The following is an 18,325-nucleotide window of genomic DNA, read 5'->3' as shown; positions in this document are numbered from 1 at the left end:
AGATTTTGCTGCCACTGCTGCTGCTAAGTCGCTTCAGTCGTGTCTGACTCTGTGTGACCCCATAAACGGAAGCCCACCAGGCTCCCCCGTCCCTGGGATTCTCAAGGCAAGAACACTGGAGTGGGTTGCCATTTCCTTCTCTAATGTGTGAAAGTGAAAAGTGAAAGTGAAGTCACTCAGTCGTGTCTGACTCTTAGCGACCCAATGGACTGAGCCTACCAGGCTCCTCTGTCCATGGGATTTAGCCACCGCCATTTTGGACTCTTTTTTCCTATTCTACCTACCTAACATTCCCCCCTCAAGAATTCCCAATTCTTTGGGAATAGGGGCGTCGAGGTCTTTCTGGCTACTTCCTGCTGAACTGGGATGGTGAGGGGTATTGGGCCTCCCCCTCTTGCTAGTCTCAATCTTCAGAGTCCTTATAGCAGTGTCCAAGGGTGTGTGATATTTTCTGTGGTCAGTTGTAGTTTTATATCTTTGTTGAACTGGCACTGCATGTTGTAGCTGGTTGACCTGGTGGCAGAGGTTTAGCCTCTGTGGTCTCAAAATTGGAGATTACTGCATACCCGGCTCAGATCAGTGCCACAGATGTGCTGCCACAGATCAGTGGTAAAAATGGAGGATCTGGATTAGGAGGGCAATCTCTGTTTATAGACAGTGTCTGCCCTGAGGGAAGTCCAAATCACCCTGTCTTTATTCACAGTTGAGAAATCATTCTCTGTAGAGGGCAGGGTCTCAGGACAGGTGGAAATCTACTTGTTGGTTCAGCAGCTCCTGAGGGATGGCACTAAAGAGCCCGTGTCATTCACCCTCCTGCTTAGAACAGGCCAATGGCTCCCCAGCCCCAACATGACTAAACCTCCACTTCCTTCTGCCTGGCAGACCAGGCTGTTTAAGGTGGGGCCCTGACTCATCCCCAGAACCTAACTGCCACCCTTTGCCTGCAGGAAGGCCCCTCTCTGTAAATCCTTGTTTCAAATGATAAATAAGGGACTTTCCTAATGGTCCAGAGGTTAAGAATCTGAGTGCCAGTGCAGGGGACTCAGTCCAATCCCTGGTCTGGGAAAATCCCATGGAATTAAGCCCATGCGCCACAACTACTGAACCCACGTGCCACAGCTACTGAAGCCTGCGTGCCTAGAGCCCGTACACAAGAGAAGCCACTGCAATGAGAAACCCGCACACTGCAACTCCAGAGTAGCTCCCACTCGCTGCAACTAGAGAAAGACCATGCGTAGCAACGAAGATCCAGCACAGCCAAAAAAAAGGAAGAAAGGTAAAGACGGAGGGGGAGACCATCATAATAGGTATAGACAGGGACCACAGCAATGGGGTTATGTAGTGGGGAAGACAGATTGGACTCAACTCTGAATATAACAAGGAAAGTGGGAATTTATAGCCAAACAGCAGGGTAGGGGGGGTCAGTGAATGGAAAATTACCAAGAGGACACATCGGGGGTGAGGGAGGTTTCTGGCAAAAGGAACCTAATGAGATTCTTGCTGAAGGCAGGCCGGGGTGGTCAGACATCACCTGGGGATGCTGGGGGGTGAGACACCTGATCAGGTATTGAAGGTGACCAGATATGGAGGATGGGGAATTCAGGCTAAACTGAGTTGGCAGGATTCTTGCTAAAATGAAATAATACAGAGATGACCGTAAAAGTCTAAAAGACAAGGAAGGCCTAGCTGCAGAAGAGTTCAGCGGGGCCTGACTAATAAAGTTGACCAAAGAAGACTGTCACCCTTTGCATTCAGAAACGTCTATCCCCTCAGAAGCGATTCTTTCCCTTCTTTCTGCCCTCCTCCTCCTCCTCAGGGTGGCCCCCCAGGCGCGATATGCAGTCTTCTGGTTCATGGGCCTTCAAACTAGATCCCCCAGAACCCCAGCTTCCACAGAGATGGTTCATGGCTTAAAAACCATGTACATTTTAATTAGTTAAAAATATAATAGGGAATTCTCTGGTGGTCCAGTGGTTAGGAATTGGTGCTTTCACTGCCAAGGGCTCAGGCTCAATCCCCAATTTGGGAACTAAGATCCCACAAGCCCCATGGCCAGCCTAAGTACATAAATAAAAACATAATAAATACACACATTATAACAATGTGGTATGCATATGCTTTGAATGAATTGGAGATGACCCACTCATGGTATTGCCTGCAAATTAACTCATTTTGATGTAGACTTAAAAACTGCAGTCTTCGTGCATTTGAACCTCTTATAAATGGGATCATCAATTCAGGAAGCCATAGCTCAGAGACGTCTTTTTTAAAAAGTTAGCTTGGACATTTCCACACCCATGAAATTACACAAGGGAGCACAGAACATCCGTCCTTAGTTCTGAGTAGCAGGCTGTGCCTGACACTGTTCCACCCCAATGGACAACAGAAATTAACCAGATACAAAGCAGATAAAACACTGTGATTATCATTCATGAGTCTCATTTTATATTTGGTGCTCATTAAAGCAGACTGGACCTTGAAAATAACAGTATACAGAAATCACAGTTTGTCCATACACAATGGATGCTAGGTAGCTGATAAAATGAATGGGAATATAAGAAACAGAGGGTACAATATATTGTTTAGCAAAAAAAATCAAAGTGTAGAACATTTTCCATTTATGGGTTAAAGGATATCTGCATACACACATGTACTTCCCTGGTGGCTCAGTGGTGAAGAATCCACCTGCCGATGGAGGAGACTCGGGTTCAATCCCTGGGTTGGGAAGATTCCCTGGAGAAGGAAATGGCAACCCACTCCAGTATTCTTGCCTGGGAAATCCCATGGGCAGAGGAGCCTGGCAGGCTACAGTCTATGGGGTTGCAAGAGTCAGACACAACTTAGTTGACGAAACAATAACAACATACACACATGTATCCAAACATGTGCGCTTACACATGCACGGCACTTTTCTAAAAGGATATACTTAGAACTGGCTTCCTCTGAGGGAGAGGTATTGAAGGTTTGGGGTAAGGTTTACTAAACCTTTTTGTATTGTTTGAATTTATTACTGTTCCTATACAGTATTTCCTTTTTAATTAAAATGTTTAAGTTCCACTTTAAAAACATTACCCATTTTATACATCAGTGCTTTTGTATCAAAATATGAAGATTAGGTTGCCAAAGAGGTTTGATTATACTGAGCTAGTCTAATTGCCTCCTGCTGTAGATGAGCTGGAGACCAGGAGGCTCTTTTTCCTCCCAGGCTCTTTCTGTCTGGAGGAAAGTCACTCGGTTTTCTCTCAGTTTTTTATTCAGAGGGGGAAAAAAGCAATGCTTCTTATAAAAGAGTTAGTGCTAATAGAGGAACTTATAAAACATCTAGGGGCAGGAGATGTTTAGGGACTGCCCGTTTGCAGGATTACTCAACTCCTAAAATGCCACACAGTCATCTTCATGGGAGGTGACCCTGAGACTCACCCCATCCCCCCTTTCTTAGGAACATAAATCTTATCTGCCTCATTGGCAGTGGTGGGCCACTCCAATCAAGAATATTCCAACCAGTTACACAATCATAAAGCTGGAATTTTAAAAAATTAAATAAAAAGATTATTCCTAAGCCAGGAATTTTCTGGTACTGGAGAGATGTTCAATAAATATTTACTACATGACTATAATCATCACAGAACCTATAACTAGATCAGGAGGCTGAATTTTTAAATGATGATCATTAGAAAAAGCAAACATAAAAGCTAAGCATAAAAGTATAAAAGAAAATCAACTATGATAAGAAGGACAAAAAAGACCATTTCTTCATAATATAAGACATTTATTTTGGTTACAGTTTTAGTGTTTTAACACTGATTTGTGATATGACAGACATTAAACTTATTTTTTTTAAAACCAGTTTAATACCTTTCCCTTTTCTGTCCAGAAAATTGATGCTTTCACAGTCAAATTACCCTAAAAGCTGACAGCAGGTAAGTTAAGCTTCCAACCAATCTATTCTCTCAACCGGAGATGGCCTCCCTTTCCAATCAGGATAAAATCTGGACTTGGAAGGACCATCGTTGTCAGCTCTTCAGTGATTCTTGATGCCGGTTTTATGACAGAAAATTTCCTACGAAAAAAGCTAACATCTTCATATTTTAAGATCAGTGCTTATTTCGATTAAAACATTAGCATCTTAACATTGTGACACAAAAGGCACCAACATTTTCCCAAGCATCCATCACCATGAGTGGAACACAGCGCCACCTGCTGGTCATCATGTTGTTACACACCCTATAATTTCCAGGTGGCGGTCCAAGTCAATGGGGATTCTCCTAACAACGCAATGGTGTCAGAGCCAAAAGGGACCTTAGAGGTCTTCAAGTTTAGTCCCCTTGTTTGAAAAATGGTGATTTCTGCTCTCCAGCTAACTTGGAGTGGCAGGGAAACAGACAAGCCAGTGGAAGATGTACTGCTTCAGAACTGAGAAGAAAACCATTTGGTGCTCTCATCTGGTCTAGATGGGGGTCTCCCAGTCAAAGAAAGAGACCAGGTCACAGGAGGGGATAGAGGCACCCTGAGTTCCTATTCCATCACTTTCCGGTGGCAGAGGGGGAAGCTGTCCAGATGAGCATGTGTTGGGTCTTACACAACAGAAGTTGATTTTCTTTTTACTCAAAGTAGGAGCCACATCTTGTGAAGGAAATATAGGGTTGCTGGGACTAAAGACTGAAGAAATCCCAAGTTATCAGCAGAAAAGTAGCCCCAAAGTGATGGCAGTAGTTCTCCCCATGGCCTTTTCTCCAACATGTCCCCACACAAAGAGGCTTTTCAAGAGGTCCTGTCAGCAGACCTAAGTAGCTGAGGCTGTCTCGTGTGAGGACCACCGCCTGGGCGTGGGAGAGGGACCCAGCCCCAGCTCTCGAGCCTCTTCCGCAAGTGGAGCAGAAAGCTCTGACTTAGGGATGCTACGTGTTTCCGAGAAGAGCCACACATCCTAACCCAATTGGGGACCCACACTTCTTATTTTTCCTGCAGCAGGCCCCCCTCCCCTCCCCCAGCACTATGGCTTGAACTGTTGTCCTCTGGCTACAAAGCTAACTGGCCTCGTGCACAGGGGCTGGGTCAACAGCATGCGCAGCGCACTGAGACCTTCCCGAGGGCTCATTTCTTGAGGAGGAGTGTAGTAGGAGAGGAAGAATTCAGCTTCAGAGAGCAGTCAACCTGCAGTTTCACCTCAGCTCTGCCTTTGAGCTAGGAAGCCCTGAGCACCCCACCCCTAATCACTCTGAACCCCAGTTCCTTTTCTTAAAGGTACCAATACATGAATGAGCCCAACACCAAGTTAATAAGGTTATTGTGAGGATCAAGTTAGATGAAGTGGAAGAGTTATCTGGCCTCTGTGAGGGACACAGTGGGGGAAAAGGCCGTTTCACTTGGGTGGGTCTATGGGGGCAGCCTGGTATCTGAAAAAGACAGATTCTAGTCTGTTCGGGGCTGCTACGGTCACAGAGCAAAGGGGACATCCAGGCTGGGCGGTGCTGCTTCTGTCAAGATAGAGATCATTACCCCTGGGTGTAAGGCATACCTGCCTCTCCTCCACCTAGCTGGAAGCTTCTGGTCAATTCTCGAAAAGGCACATTTCCACCTCCACATGGTCAGAACCACTGCCTGAACTGAAACTTAAAACTGAATTTTAAATATTCAACAAAAGTCCCTGATATTTCATTTCAGGTAAGACTCCTTTGCAAATCCTTGCAAGGGATCCTACCACCAAGTCAGGCTTCTGGGAGCTTGGTAGACCCACCAGAACAATGCCTTGCATATATTTGGTGCTCAAGAAAAGAAAAAAAAAGTTTAATTCCACAAACTTTTATCAAACATCTATGTGCTAAGTGCCAGGGGGCAGAGCTGAGGACCACCTCTCTGCCATTAGGGAACCTGAAGACGACGGCACCGCATCGCTTACCCTGATGACAATTATGCCAAGTGCTAACAAGACTGTGTTCAAAACAAAACTCCTCTATTCTGACAAATGTGTACACACGTGTGAGTGTGAGTGTTCATGGCTTCCAACATCATCCTAAAAAGTCCTTGCAAAGGCTGTTTCTTTTTGTTTCTTTGCTCTACCATCAATAAAGGCGCCATTTGGACATTCCGTCATGTTTCCTTTCTGCCTGGCTGAATCATTTTTGCTCCCAAGGCTCCAGAACCTTTTCTGGCAGCAGAGAGCTGTAAGAACTACCTGTGAGTGGGCAGGGTGTGAGCCTGGGCCCGTTCAACCCCCTGTTTGTCCAGCCACTGGCTATGTTGCTCTCTCACACACACGCAACACATGCGCTATAATTGGCCAATTTCCTCCTCCTGTTCTTGGAATAGCAACTGAGACAAAAAGCAGTGAGCACGAGTGGCTTGGGCCCGCCAACACTATAATTTAGGACAAAACCCTTGTAATTCTCCAAATGGTGGGGTTTTTAAATAGGCTGGACTTCAACACCCTGTTTTCTAAAAAAGAAAAATAAAACCCTGCCTAAGGAACTACTCTTCTAACGGACCAAGGGACTGAGAGCCGAGTATCCCTAAAAGGCGGATTCTGAACTCAAGCCTTCTAAGGAGTCACATTTTTCAAACTATTGATCTAGGAGAGTCCTTCAAGAAGAGGGATGTGTCTGCCCACACAAGGGCCTCTTTGTTTCGATATCTTTAATCCTAAGGAAATCGTCAAATGCAGTTACTTGATGAGCATTTCCACCCACGGACAACTGACCCCAGCCAGCTTCAGACCTCATGACGTGTCTCTGTGAGCAGGGCGTGGACGGCTGTGAGGATTCAGGGGAGACAGACACAGTGGGGGGAGAGGGGCCCACATTTGCATAGTTCCTTTACAGAGCCCCATTCAGGAAAGGGCCCAGGGGTGGGGGCTCGGAATAGGGGGTGGGGGAGGTCAGGAGGGCCCCCGTGAGCATCTCAGGCCTTGCACTTCCACAAACCTCTTGCCCTGGGTCGTCCAGGAGAAGCACACCTGTCACAGGCCTTCCCCCTCTGGGCCCTCACCTCAGGGTGAGGACGTCATAAACTGCAGGCGCAGGACACGCCAGGGAGCAGGACGCCCTCCTCAGCAAACTTCTTTATATGCTCCCCAGGGGAAAAGTGGCCCAGGGCCATGTTGGGACAGACGTGTGGGCAAGTGCCTGGTGATGCTGGGAGCAGGGTACACTGTTTTCTAAACATGGCAGCCTGTGACATCACAACCAGGGACCCCCACCCCCGTCTGACCTCTAGAGACGAGGCAGTGGGGGCACCCTAGAGTTTCAATTTTCCCTCCTTGACGAGTCTGTCATTGAGCTGGCAGAGCTGGGCCAGGAAACCGTCGTTGGGGCCGATCTCACGGTTCTGCCTGACGATGCTCAGGGCGGACTTGACATCCATCTTCTGACGCATCATGAGGTACGCGATGACGAGGGTCGGGGAGCGGCTGTAACCCTCACGGCAGTGGACCAGCACTCGGCCTGTGAGAGATGGGGACGTGATGAGCTGGGGCTGGCCCACCACACCTCAACTCCAGTCAAAACTATTCCCAGGACATGCACATGCAAATTACGCTGCCAGGCCATCCTGGGCCCACCAGAATGGCTAAGATGGCAAAGATAAATATAAAACACACAAAGCACTGTCAGGGATGTGGAGCATAGCTAGGACTTTGATCTGTGGCTGGGGCAAGTGAAAAAGAAAAGTCAGAGTTGCTCAGTCATATCTGACGCTTTGCTAGGACTTTGATCTGTGGCTGGGGAAAGTGAAAAAGAGTGACAGTTGCCCAGTCATGTCCAACTCTTTGTGACCCCATGGACTATTCAGTTCATGGAATTCTCTAGGCCAGAATACTGGAGTGGGTAGCCATTCCCTTCTCCAGGGGATCTTCCCAACCCAGGGATCGAACCCAGGTCTCCCACATTGCAGGCAGATTCTTTACCAGCTAAGCCACCAGGGAGGAACAAGAATACTGCAGCCTATCCCTTCTCCAACAGATCTTCTCGACCCAGGAATTGAACCAGGGTCTCCTGCATTGCAGGTGGATTCTTTACCAGCTGAGCTACTGTGGTTAGGGGAGGGGATGTACCAGCCCAAGAATATTGCAGTGGGTAGTCTATCCCTTCTCCAACAGATCTTCTCGACCCAGGAATTGAACCAGGGTCTCCTGCATTGCAGGTGGATTCTTTACCAGCTGAGCTACCATGTTTGGGGAGGGGATCATGGCTTCAGGAAACCATGTGGTGGTATCTACTCAAGCTGACCATGTGCATCCCCCAGGGCCTGGCAATTCCATCCCAGACCCACACCAGATAGGACTGCATACACATGTCTGCTACAAGAATCCCACCAGGATGTCATAGGCAGCACTAGTCACAACAGCCCCAAACTGGAAACTCCCAAAGGCTGGTCAACAGAAGAGTAGATAAATACTAAGTCTGAACAGTCTACAACTTCCCAGATACAAATTGGATGAAACGCACAAACACGATGTGTATGATCCCACAGAGTAGAAGTGTCAGGGGAATTTACTGGTGGTCCAATGGTTAGGACACGGGGCTTCTACTACAGGGGGCACGGGTTCAATCCCTGGTTAGGGGACTAGATCACATATGCTGCGAGGTGTGGCCAAGACAAAACTGAAAAAAAAAAAAAAAAAAAAAAGGCCAGCAAAACTGAGCTGTGCGTTTAGAAGTTTGGATAGTGGTGTGGAGGTGGGAGATGCGACACTGGGAGGAACATGTGGGGGTTCTGGGGTGCTGGTCAGGTTTAGTTTCTTGATCTGGGGGCTGATAGTGAAGGACAGGGAAGTCTGGCATGCTGTCCATGGGGTCGCAAAGAGTCAGATACAACTTAGCAACCGAACAACAAAACACGGGTGGTGTGCAGCGCACTGATCTACACTCTGCGATCCGGTACTAACCTACATGAATTTTCTATTTCAAGCAAAAGCAAAATAGGAAAACCACCCAAATGTCCATCAACAGGTAAATGGATAAACAAACTATGGAACTTCCATCCAACAGAACACTACTCAGCATTACAAAGGCATTCCTGCTACCTGCAACAGGACTGAAGAAACAAAAGAATTATGCTGAGCGAAAGAGGCCAGACCGAAAAAGCATACATATTGTGCAACTCCATTTACACAAAACTCTACAAAATGTACACTAATGTCTAGTGATACAAAGCAGATCAGTGGTTACTTGGGAGTGGAGGAGAGAGAGGAGCGGAAGGGAGAGGTCATAAAGGGAGGTGAAGGAAATCTGTGGGGTACATATGTCAAAACTCACCAAACTCTGTGTAGTTTGGGGAATGTCAATTAATGCCTCAACAAAACCATTTCAAAATAAAAGGACCATGAATGTCAAACACAAACACAGAGAATCAAAACAATGTATGTACGTGTTGTTCAGCTGTGTTCCACTCTTTGCGACCCCAAGGACTGCAGCCTGCCAGGCTCCTCTGTCCATGGAATTCCCCAGGCAAGAATAGTGGAGTGGGTTGCCATGCCCTCCTCCAGGGGATCTTCCTGAACCAGGGATCAAATGTAGGAGACCCAATGTACATTGCAGACAGCTTCTTTACGGTATGAGCCACCAGGGAAATTACTAAATCCACCCCCTCCCCAACTTTGACATCATCTCCTCGTTCTCCTTCTCCCTGCAATCCAGCCAGCCAGCCCCTTGGCCTGCAAAAAGTGAACGTATTAGTTGCTCAGGCCTGTCTGACTCTTTGTGACCCCACAGACTGGAGCCTGCCTGCAACACCTCTTTTCACAGGTGTCTGCTCCAGTGTCCTAGGAAGGTGTTTCCTGCCCACCTTCTAAAGAGCCACAGGCCCACTCTCTATACCCCGTCATCCCCTTGCTCCCTGCTTTAGTCATCCCCATTCCCTGGGGGCCACACATCTTTTTCACTTGTTTACTGTCATCTTCCCCCAAAATGTAAGCTCCTCGAGGGCAGGGATGCCTGTCTGTTTTGCTCCCTGTTGTATCCCCAGCATTGGATGAAGGAAGGAAGGGATGGTCAGGAGAGGCCAGAGCATCATCAACAAGATTCCCCCAATCTTTTATTAAAGTGGGAAGGCCCTTGAGCAAGAAGCCTTGGCTTCTCTTATCCCTACTCTCTCCTCACACAGAGTGCTCAGTTCAGGTCTTCATCATCTCTCACCTCTGCCCCTTCACCTCCAAACTGAGCTTTCCCTCCACCCTCACCCTCCACCAACCTACACAACAGCTGGAGGGAGCTTTCTCCAATATAAATGGGACCTGTCACCATTAGTCGGGTAGGCTAGCCACCAAAGCGTTACTTACCAGGCTAACCGCCCACGGCCCCGACACCTTTCCAGGCTATTTCTCACCTCTGTGCCTTCACTCATATTGTTCCTCCTACCTGGAACACCCTCTCTCTCCTCAACCTGGCAAACTCCTATTCATCCTTAAGACCCCAGCTCAACTATTTCCTTTGTCGGCATAAGGATGGAGAATCCCAATCCTTGAAGTCATGGGAATCTGGGTTTAAATTTTAACTTGCTGGTTGTGATGGTTAAATGTGTCAACTTGGCTTGTCTATGACACCCAATTGCTTGGTCAAACACTAGTCTACAAGAGATTTTGTAGATGTAATGAACACCTCCCATCAGTTGACTTTAAGTAAAGGAGATCACCCTTGATAAGGTGGGTGGACCTCATCCAATCAGCTAAAGATCTTAAGAGCAAAAAACTGAGGTTTCCTGGAGAAGAAAGAATTCTATCTGCAAAGTCCTGCCTCAGTTTCCAGTCTGCCTGACAGGTTTCAGATTTGCCAGCCCCATGATCACGTGAGCCAATCCCCTAAAATAAATAATATATGTATATTTTATTGGTTCTGTTTTCCTGGAGAACCTGGGCCAATACCCTGGTTATCACCCTATGACCCACCTAAGAATATCGTGCCTCACTTTCCTCATCTGAGCTAATATACCCATGGCCCAAGATGGCTGAAGATTCAGGGAAGAGATATATAAAAGCCTCAGACTAGCGCCTAGCAGACATGAACGTTCAATAAATAAATATGAGCCAACACTACGAGTCTTCTCCTGGCACGTGGTGCATCCTCTTCTGTAGCAATCCAGCCCTGTGTTTCTGTTGGTCACACACAGACCAACCCTCCTCTGCCAGAGTGTGAGTTCCTTAAGGGTAAGGACTATAGGGTATTGATTCTGGATACCCTACAATTCCCAGCATACATTAAGTGTTCAATAAATATTTGCTGATCAGCTGAGTGAATGATTCCCCACCAACACCTCTGCATGGGCATTACTGTGAAGGAAACTTTGCTGACCCAGAGTCAAACAGTCTGTTCTATTCCCATGACCCTAGCCCCAAAACATAACCTTATTTTTCCCAATGCTCTCAGGGTAGAAATGGGGAGTTCTCCACTTCTCTGCCCAGTCACTCTCTGGCCAATGGATCCAAAGTATTCAGAGTAGGACTTTCCCTGCTCCCATCCTGGCAATGGGACCCTCTGCAGAGCAGCTGCCTCATTATCTAGAACCTGGAACATACTCAGCATGCACAGAACTCATAGAGCCAATAAGCAAGAGGAGAGGTCAAAGTCCATCCTTACAGGCCTCGCCCATACACTACCTCCTCCAGGAAGTCTCCCTTGATCTTCCCAGCTGGAAATGACTGCTTCCTTCTCTGAGGGTCCCTGGCCAATTCCCCCACCCCAAGGTGATGGGCCCCCAGCTCCCTTGAGCCCTGTACAGTGTTAGAGGCCAGTGTATTTCTGTTGGCTCACTTGACCAATCAATCCTATAAGTATTTCCACTGGGCATTAGAACCCATGGAATTTTTTCCTGTCACTGGTTCAGTATTCCAGTGTACCTGCTACATGCCCAAACTATGTCAGATGCTAGGGAGACAGACAGTGGACACAGTGGACTCAGACTGCGGGCAGGCTTCATGGATGAATGGACACTACGTCTAGGGCTCAAGCATGAGGCAGGGTCTGCCAGAGGATGGGTCAGGAAGATGCAGAGAGCTCCCTCCAGACCCAAACCACATGGGCTAAGGCAGGACGTCACCCAGTTGCATGGAAAGAGGAAACTGTCAGGGAGCTCTAAGTTCCCTGAATGAATGACCAATGGATATACAGGAAGAGCAAAATCCATCCCCTTCACTGGGCCCCTCATTCTTGTCTACAGCGGAGCTCAGTATAGCTGGAGAGGAGGCACGTGATGTGTACGAGGCTGGGGAGGACCACAGAGGGCCTGATGATAAAGACTGCAGATATCCCAGGCAATCAAACCTCCCTCCTGGGCCCCAATTGTGTGATAACCAGAGGCTAGTAAATTGTCTGCTGGCAATCATTGCTGTGGGGAGGCTGCTGGGACAAGCAGCATCAGGGCAGCAGAGACAGGCTAGAATCAGGGGGACAGGGCTGATCATGCCTCAGTGGGAGTCGCTCCCCCTGGCCAGGTTTGGGTGAGGAAGAAGAAAGGGGCTGGAGGAAGCAGCAGGAAGGTAAAGGCAGTTGCTGACAGAATCAAGCTAAAAGCAGAAAGGGCAAGCGGCCCAGCCTGCTCAGCTGCTGTCTGCCCTCTGGCCTTCTAGGATTTCTCTCTGGCATGCCTCACCTGACAGCCAGCATTCCAGCAGTTTTGCTTCGGTCCTGCCTTATATTTTGGACCTGCAGGAAGCATTTAAAAACTGGGCCAAAGTTTGCTGACTCCCAGCCTAAGCCAATCGGGGCTGCCCCCCTCCCCTAGCCAGGTAATGCATGTGACCCAGCTCTCACCAGTGAGGTGAGGGGGACTCCACTGGGTGGTTTCTAGGGGCTGTTTTATTTGTTCTTAAGAAAAGAGAAGGGGCATCCCTGGTGGCCCAGTGGCTAGGACTCTGTGCTCCCAAAGCACAGGGTCCAGGTTCCATCCCTGGTCAGGGAACAAGATCCCACATGTTGCAACTAAAGACCCCACATAGAAGACTGAAGATCCTACATGCTGCAACTATGACCCGGCGAAGACAAATAAGGTAGTAAATATTTAAAAAAAAAAAAAAAAAAAGAAGAAGAACAGAGAGAAACATGAGGAAGAGATGGTGGCCTCATCCATCACTGCACTTTATCCTGTTGGGAGGTGGTAACCAGATCTACCATAGCCGTCTTGGGACCATCAGGGGAGTCCCCAACACTGAGGGTGGCAGAAGAGTCCTGAAGCCACCAGAGAGCTACTGCATCAACTAGCCCTGGAGCTGGTCACCTCGGGATTTCTTATCACAGAAAATAATAAATTTTCACTATTGCAGCTATCTGAATAGGGGAGCAGGGCTGGCAATCAACCCTCAGCCAAAGTCAATGCAAACACAAGGGCGCCGAGGCCTTGTGTCATGTGTGGTCACTTAACAGGCAGCCAGGTGAGCAGAGAGAGACCCAAAGCTCTCAGCCTTTCACACATGGGCCAGAAAACATCAGCTTTTCCAAGAAAAGGCCTGTCATGTGCTTGTTTTCTAAAAAAGTCAAATTCAACCTGCCTCCCAGTAAAGCAACTCTACTCCAATAAAAATTGATTTTAAAAAAAGCAGCCTCCCACCGTTTCCAGGGTGGCAGGTCCCTTACCATTCTTCTGAGCCAGAGCCTGGTCGATGAAGTCTGCCGCCTTTTCAAAGTAGGCGCTGAGGTTGAACTCCTGTGTGTCATTGGCCTTGATGCCCAGGTAGGTGATCCCGGAGTCCTTGTAGAAGTTGGCATTGGTGTTGACGTGCATGAAGGACCTGCCCTCAGCCGCATTCAGGACATGGGTGATGCCCAGCTTCTGCAGCTTGGGGATGTCTTGAGCCACAGACCTGGACAGGAAACAGCAGCAGGGGAGGATCAACTGACTACCTGGCAGCCCTCAGGGGAGGAAGATGGAGAAGACCCTAAGCCTCTTGGCTCAGAAAGGAACCTTCCATGCTCTGGCCCCTGCTGGCTTCTCCAGCCTCAGCTTATGACCCTCTGCCCTCACTCCAGCCAGCTCCAATTACCTGCCACAAATAGCCTGGGTGCTTTCATGCCCACACTATTCCCGCTACCTGGAATGTCCTTCTCCACCTTCTTCATAAAGGTGCACCCTCTCATATCTCACCTCCCTTGGCAGCATTTCCTGATCTCCCCTTCATCCAGCATCGTGCTCTCGATCCTGTGGTGGTGATATCACCAAGAGGCTAAAAATGGAGCCATACTCCAGACAGCCCTGTCACTTACTAAGCTTGAACAAGTCACTTAACCTTTCCATGCCTCAGTTTCCCTATCCGTAAAATGAGGATGATAACAGTATCTATTCCTGGGGCTGCTGTTAGTGTTAAATGAGCTGTTCTATAGACAGAGCCTGACACCGTGATCAGGGCCACTATCCTAATGCTTGATCGTGCTTATCTGTTTAGATGTCCAGGCTATGAGCTCCTTGATGGAGGAACCATGTCTGCTTCATGTCCGTATGCCCTGCACGTGCTCTAGTACCTGGCACACACAGTAGGTACTGAAGGAGTATGTGGTGAATCAGTGAAGAATGAAATCAGCACAGCCCAGCAGCCTTCTTCCTAGGATTATAGAGTGCAGCAGCCCCCTTCCATCCCCTAGAGGGATCCTTCCTGCCATAGACTACTAGCCACGTCTCTGAAGCTATCCTGGGTGAGTAAGCACTTGCGGAGCCAGTAGAGGTTACAAAACATTCGATCTGAATAGTCAAAGGGCTGCTTTATTTCATCTCACAACAACGTCCCAATTCAAACAGCAGTTTACACTTTACACAAGGCCTTCTCCTGCATGATCTTGTTTGCCTGTCACATCAGCCCTGGGAGGAAGGAAGGACAGAGCTTCAACTCTGGCCCGACAGGACAGACGAAGGACGTGCATATGCTCTCAAGGGCTGCTGCATGGCAGGGCTGGGAGGAGGCCTCTTTTCTCCCGACACAAGGCCTGCTCTATCTTCCCCCTCACTCGGCTTCTCATGCCCACATCAACCACAAATCTCACGAGGCAGAAAACGGGGCTCCTCCAGGTTTCACTCTGCCCTGTGAGCCCTGATCAGGGGCCCTGATTTTGTTAAAGCACTTCTGACTGCAAGGGGTAGGGGAGAAATAGGTACTCAGTCAGTCTTCCCTGTGGAGCACTCCCCATGCCCCTGTCTGTGTCAAGGTCAGATTTGCTTAAAGGCAAGGGATGTGTTTTCTACAGTGGCCATTGGCATGTGCCACCCTTGACCACCACCAGATGTTCACATCTTTGGTTTCCACCTTGGAAGTAGTGACAGCTGACTGAGCCAAACTGCCCGAGAGAGCAGGGTTTCCAAGAGTGCCAAGGCCCCTTGCTGCTTGGGTGGATGGAAAAGGGCTTATTCTCAGAACTCGGCAATTACTGAGGACTCTGGATGAGATTCTGGTACCCTTTGTTAGCTATCAGCACACTGCACACAACTGTAAAGTTGCTCATTAAAAAGGATCTAAAATAACTAACTTTGAAGAGTCACTGCCATTCATCTTCCTTCTCAAATACTAAGTCAACATTCAACAACTTTACCATCACTACTGTGAATGATGGCTTGTCTGGTGGCTCAGACGGTAAAGAATCTGCTTGCAATGCGGGAGACCCAGGTTTGATCCCTGGGTTGGGAAGATCCCCAGGTTGGGAAGATCCCCTGAGGAAGGGCATGGCTACCGACTCCAGCATTCTCGCCTGGGAAATTACACGGACAAAGGAGGCTGGCGGGCTACAGTCCATAGGTGCGCTGAGTCAGACACGACTGAGCAATTAACACACACACTGTGAATGAACTTTGTTCAGTGCCTGACACCAGTGATGCTCCATATGGTGAATGAGTGATAGATGGATGAGATTGGCCCCCATGAAGCTGGGACCTGACTTCTAGACCCCCTAGTGCTGTGATGACCCCATTTTTGCAGCAGTCCTTGGCAAAGTAAGCATCAGGTCCTAGTCCAGGACCTGGGATACAGACATGAACAAGATATTGACCCTAACCTCACAAGCCCTCACCTGCTCTGGGCCACCATTTATTCCTGTGAAAAAGGAGAAAACCGGGTTAGACTTGCGGTCTCTGGGCCCACGGAGGTTAGGGCCTCAGGGTCTCATGAAAATCCAACCCAACCTCCTGTGCCCTCCGGAGGCTACACAGGCATGGGAATCTATTTTTTACTTTTGGCTGAGATTTCAACACCTCTCAGAATGGCTATCACTAGTTCTCTCCTGCTACTGAGAAATTCTTACTAGTAGTTTGACTATGAGAAAATGAGAAAGTCGATTTGGTAAGAACTCCTAAATGATAAATAATAAATGCATTTCCTGGTGGCGAGAAGGTCGGCAGCCTTTGCTAAGTGATGGCTCAGGTCCTCAGGGGGTTTATCATTGGGTCGTTCTAGAATTCTAGAAAAATCAAACCCTAAGTGGAAGGTAGGGGGAGGAGCGAGGAAACCTGGCCCCAGATCTCTGAACCCCCAAGTTTGGGATATGTCAATTCTCGGATCTAAGCCTGCCTCGCCGGGAAAATTCCACGCCCGAATTGTGACGTCAGCCCGTTGCCATGGCAGCGAAGACAGACATTCCGCGGTGACCTCACTGCAGAACCAGGCAGCTGTCACATGACGCGCGGGCCGGAGACCGGTCGGGCGACAAGAGGGCCACCTGTTAAGTGAACCTGGTCGCCCCGACACCGCCCAAGGCCGGGAGCACCTAGAGGGTGGAGGCCCCGGGCCGGACGCCGGCTGCCCGAGCGGCCCCGGGTCTCCACCACCCAGGGAAGGGAAAGACAGAGCGGGGACGGGGCGGGGTCCAGCCCCTCCGCCCCACGCACGAAGGGTGGGCGGTGACTCCAGCCCCCGCCCAGCCCCGGCCACGGCTTCCGGAGGAGCGACCCCGCCCCGGCTCCCCCCACCCGCTCCCGCCGACGCCCCCACCCCAGCCCTCGGGTGGGCGGGGCGCCCCGGGGAGGGGTCGGAGGGGCGTCTCGGGGCCCGGGAGAGGCGACTCACGCGTTGCCCACGTAGATCCTGGGGGTGACCTCGTTGCAGGGCTGGCTCGGGAGGCTGTAGCAGCCGCTGCCATCCGAGAGCAGGTCGTTGAGATCCTGCACGGAGAGCTCAAACGGGCCCGACATGGCGGCGGCAGGGCCCTGCACGCCCGGGCAGCCGCGAGCGAGGGGAGAGCGGCCGGGTCAGCTGGGCGGGGGCTCCGGAGCCGGGACCCGCCCCGTCCCGCCCCGGAGGCGGGCCCGCAAGGCGCGGGAAGCGGCGAAGCGCGGGCGCCCAGGCGCGCTCAGCTCCGGGAAGTATGCGTGCCGCTTGGTTCCCGGGGAACGCGGGGAAAGACTTCGGGGCCTGAGTCTGGAGCGGAAATGCTGCCACCCTGGAGTTTCGGAGAGTCCTCTTCCCGCCCCCCGCTGAAGCATGGACGTGCAGTAACTACACTGGACTAAATGCAGGGCGCAATAAAAGTTTTTCTTGACCAGGGATACACCCAAGTGTCGCTTAATTTTCTCAGGATTACAGGGACACCCGGGTTCCGATTGTGAGCTCTGACTGCCTGTTGCGGACCCGCAGCGTTGGCTTCACCCGGGAGCTGATCAGAAATGTAAAATCTCCCCCGACCCCCCACCCCGCCCAGCTCAGACCTGCTGAATGAGGATGTGCATTTTACAAGCCCTGCTGGGGATCCCTACGAAGGTTAAAGGCTGAGAAGCCCAACTCTAGGGCTCATTTCTTCCAGCCTTCAGTGAGAGTCGGCATCCTGCCTAAAGCTTGGGCTCTATGCAAACAAGCATGGCATTCTGGTCCTGGGCAGTGACTTAACCTCTCTGAGCCTGTTTTTTGGGGGGGAAAAATGGGGGTAATAAAAACACCTAACTCCTAGGGCCTTTTGAAAGATTCAATATAACATTCCAGGAAAGCGCCCAGCTTTACATAGTGAGCACTAGGTAGGGGTTCTCCCTCTCCATCAGCAAGCGTGTAGCGCACCCACTAGGCGCTACACCTCCTAGAGCAGCTGCCAGCCCACTACAAGCCACATGATGTCAGCAACTCATCATTTACTGAGGTCCGGCTACCAGCAAATGACCGTCCTCCTCCACTGGCATGAAAAGGCAGATCTCCCCACCCTCCAAAGAGCAAATGTGGTGCTGGGAATTCAGGAAACCCACATCCGGAGCCCAGTTCTGCCGCTAACTTTCTCTAGAGCAGTTTGGTTGTTGCTCTGGACTTCAGTTTCCTCATCTGCAAAATGACATTAAATCAAATTATCATTAAGGGTCTTGTATTGATATCTCCAACAGCTGTAGTCTCACACCTTCAGGGAAACCACTGCAGTGGAGACTAAACTTACAGCCTATGGTGTAT

The 18,325-nt window shown here is 49.6% G+C and overlaps 1 protein-coding gene across 1 annotated transcript; it reads right to left on the bottom strand.

Moving 5' to 3' along the window:
- Positions 1–3,759: 3,759 nt before the first annotated feature.
- Positions 3,760–17,165, bottom strand: DUSP3 (dual specificity phosphatase 3). Its single transcript, XM_055575764.1, has 3 exons — positions 16,967–17,165; positions 13,560–13,786; positions 3,760–7,439 (listed from the first exon to the last, which is right to left on the bottom strand). Exons 1-3 carry the CDS (start codon positions 17,089–17,091, stop codon positions 7,234–7,236), a joined length of 558 nt encoding a protein of 185 aa, XP_055431739.1. The 5' UTR covers positions 17,092–17,165; the 3' UTR covers positions 3,760–7,233.
- Between the last annotated feature and the right edge of the window lie 1,160 nt (positions 17,166–18,325).

The sequence above is a fragment of the Bubalus kerabau genome, chromosome 4, assembly GCF_029407905.1.
Source record: "Bubalus kerabau isolate K-KA32 ecotype Philippines breed swamp buffalo chromosome 4, PCC_UOA_SB_1v2, whole genome shotgun sequence".
NCBI lineage: Eukaryota > Metazoa > Chordata > Mammalia > Artiodactyla > Bovidae > Bubalus > Bubalus kerabau.
The sequence above is the reverse complement of the archived record's forward strand: the minus strand, read 5'-3'. Positions and strand labels throughout refer to the sequence as shown.

Excerpts from the sequence above, each read along its gene's own strand:
- DUSP3 (XM_055575764.1), bottom strand. The coding sequence starts at position 17,091 with ATGTCGGGCCCGTTTGAGCTCTCCGTGCAGGATCTCAACGACCTGCTC. Across the intron at positions 13,787-16,966 it reads AGGATCTACGTGGGCAACGC|GTCTGTGGCTCAAGACATCC; the intron begins GTGAGTCGCCTC and ends TTTCCTGTCCAG. Across the intron at positions 7,440-13,559 it reads GGCTCTGGCTCAGAAGAATG|GCCGAGTGCTGGTCCACTGC; the intron begins GTAAGGGACCTG and ends CATCTCTCACAG.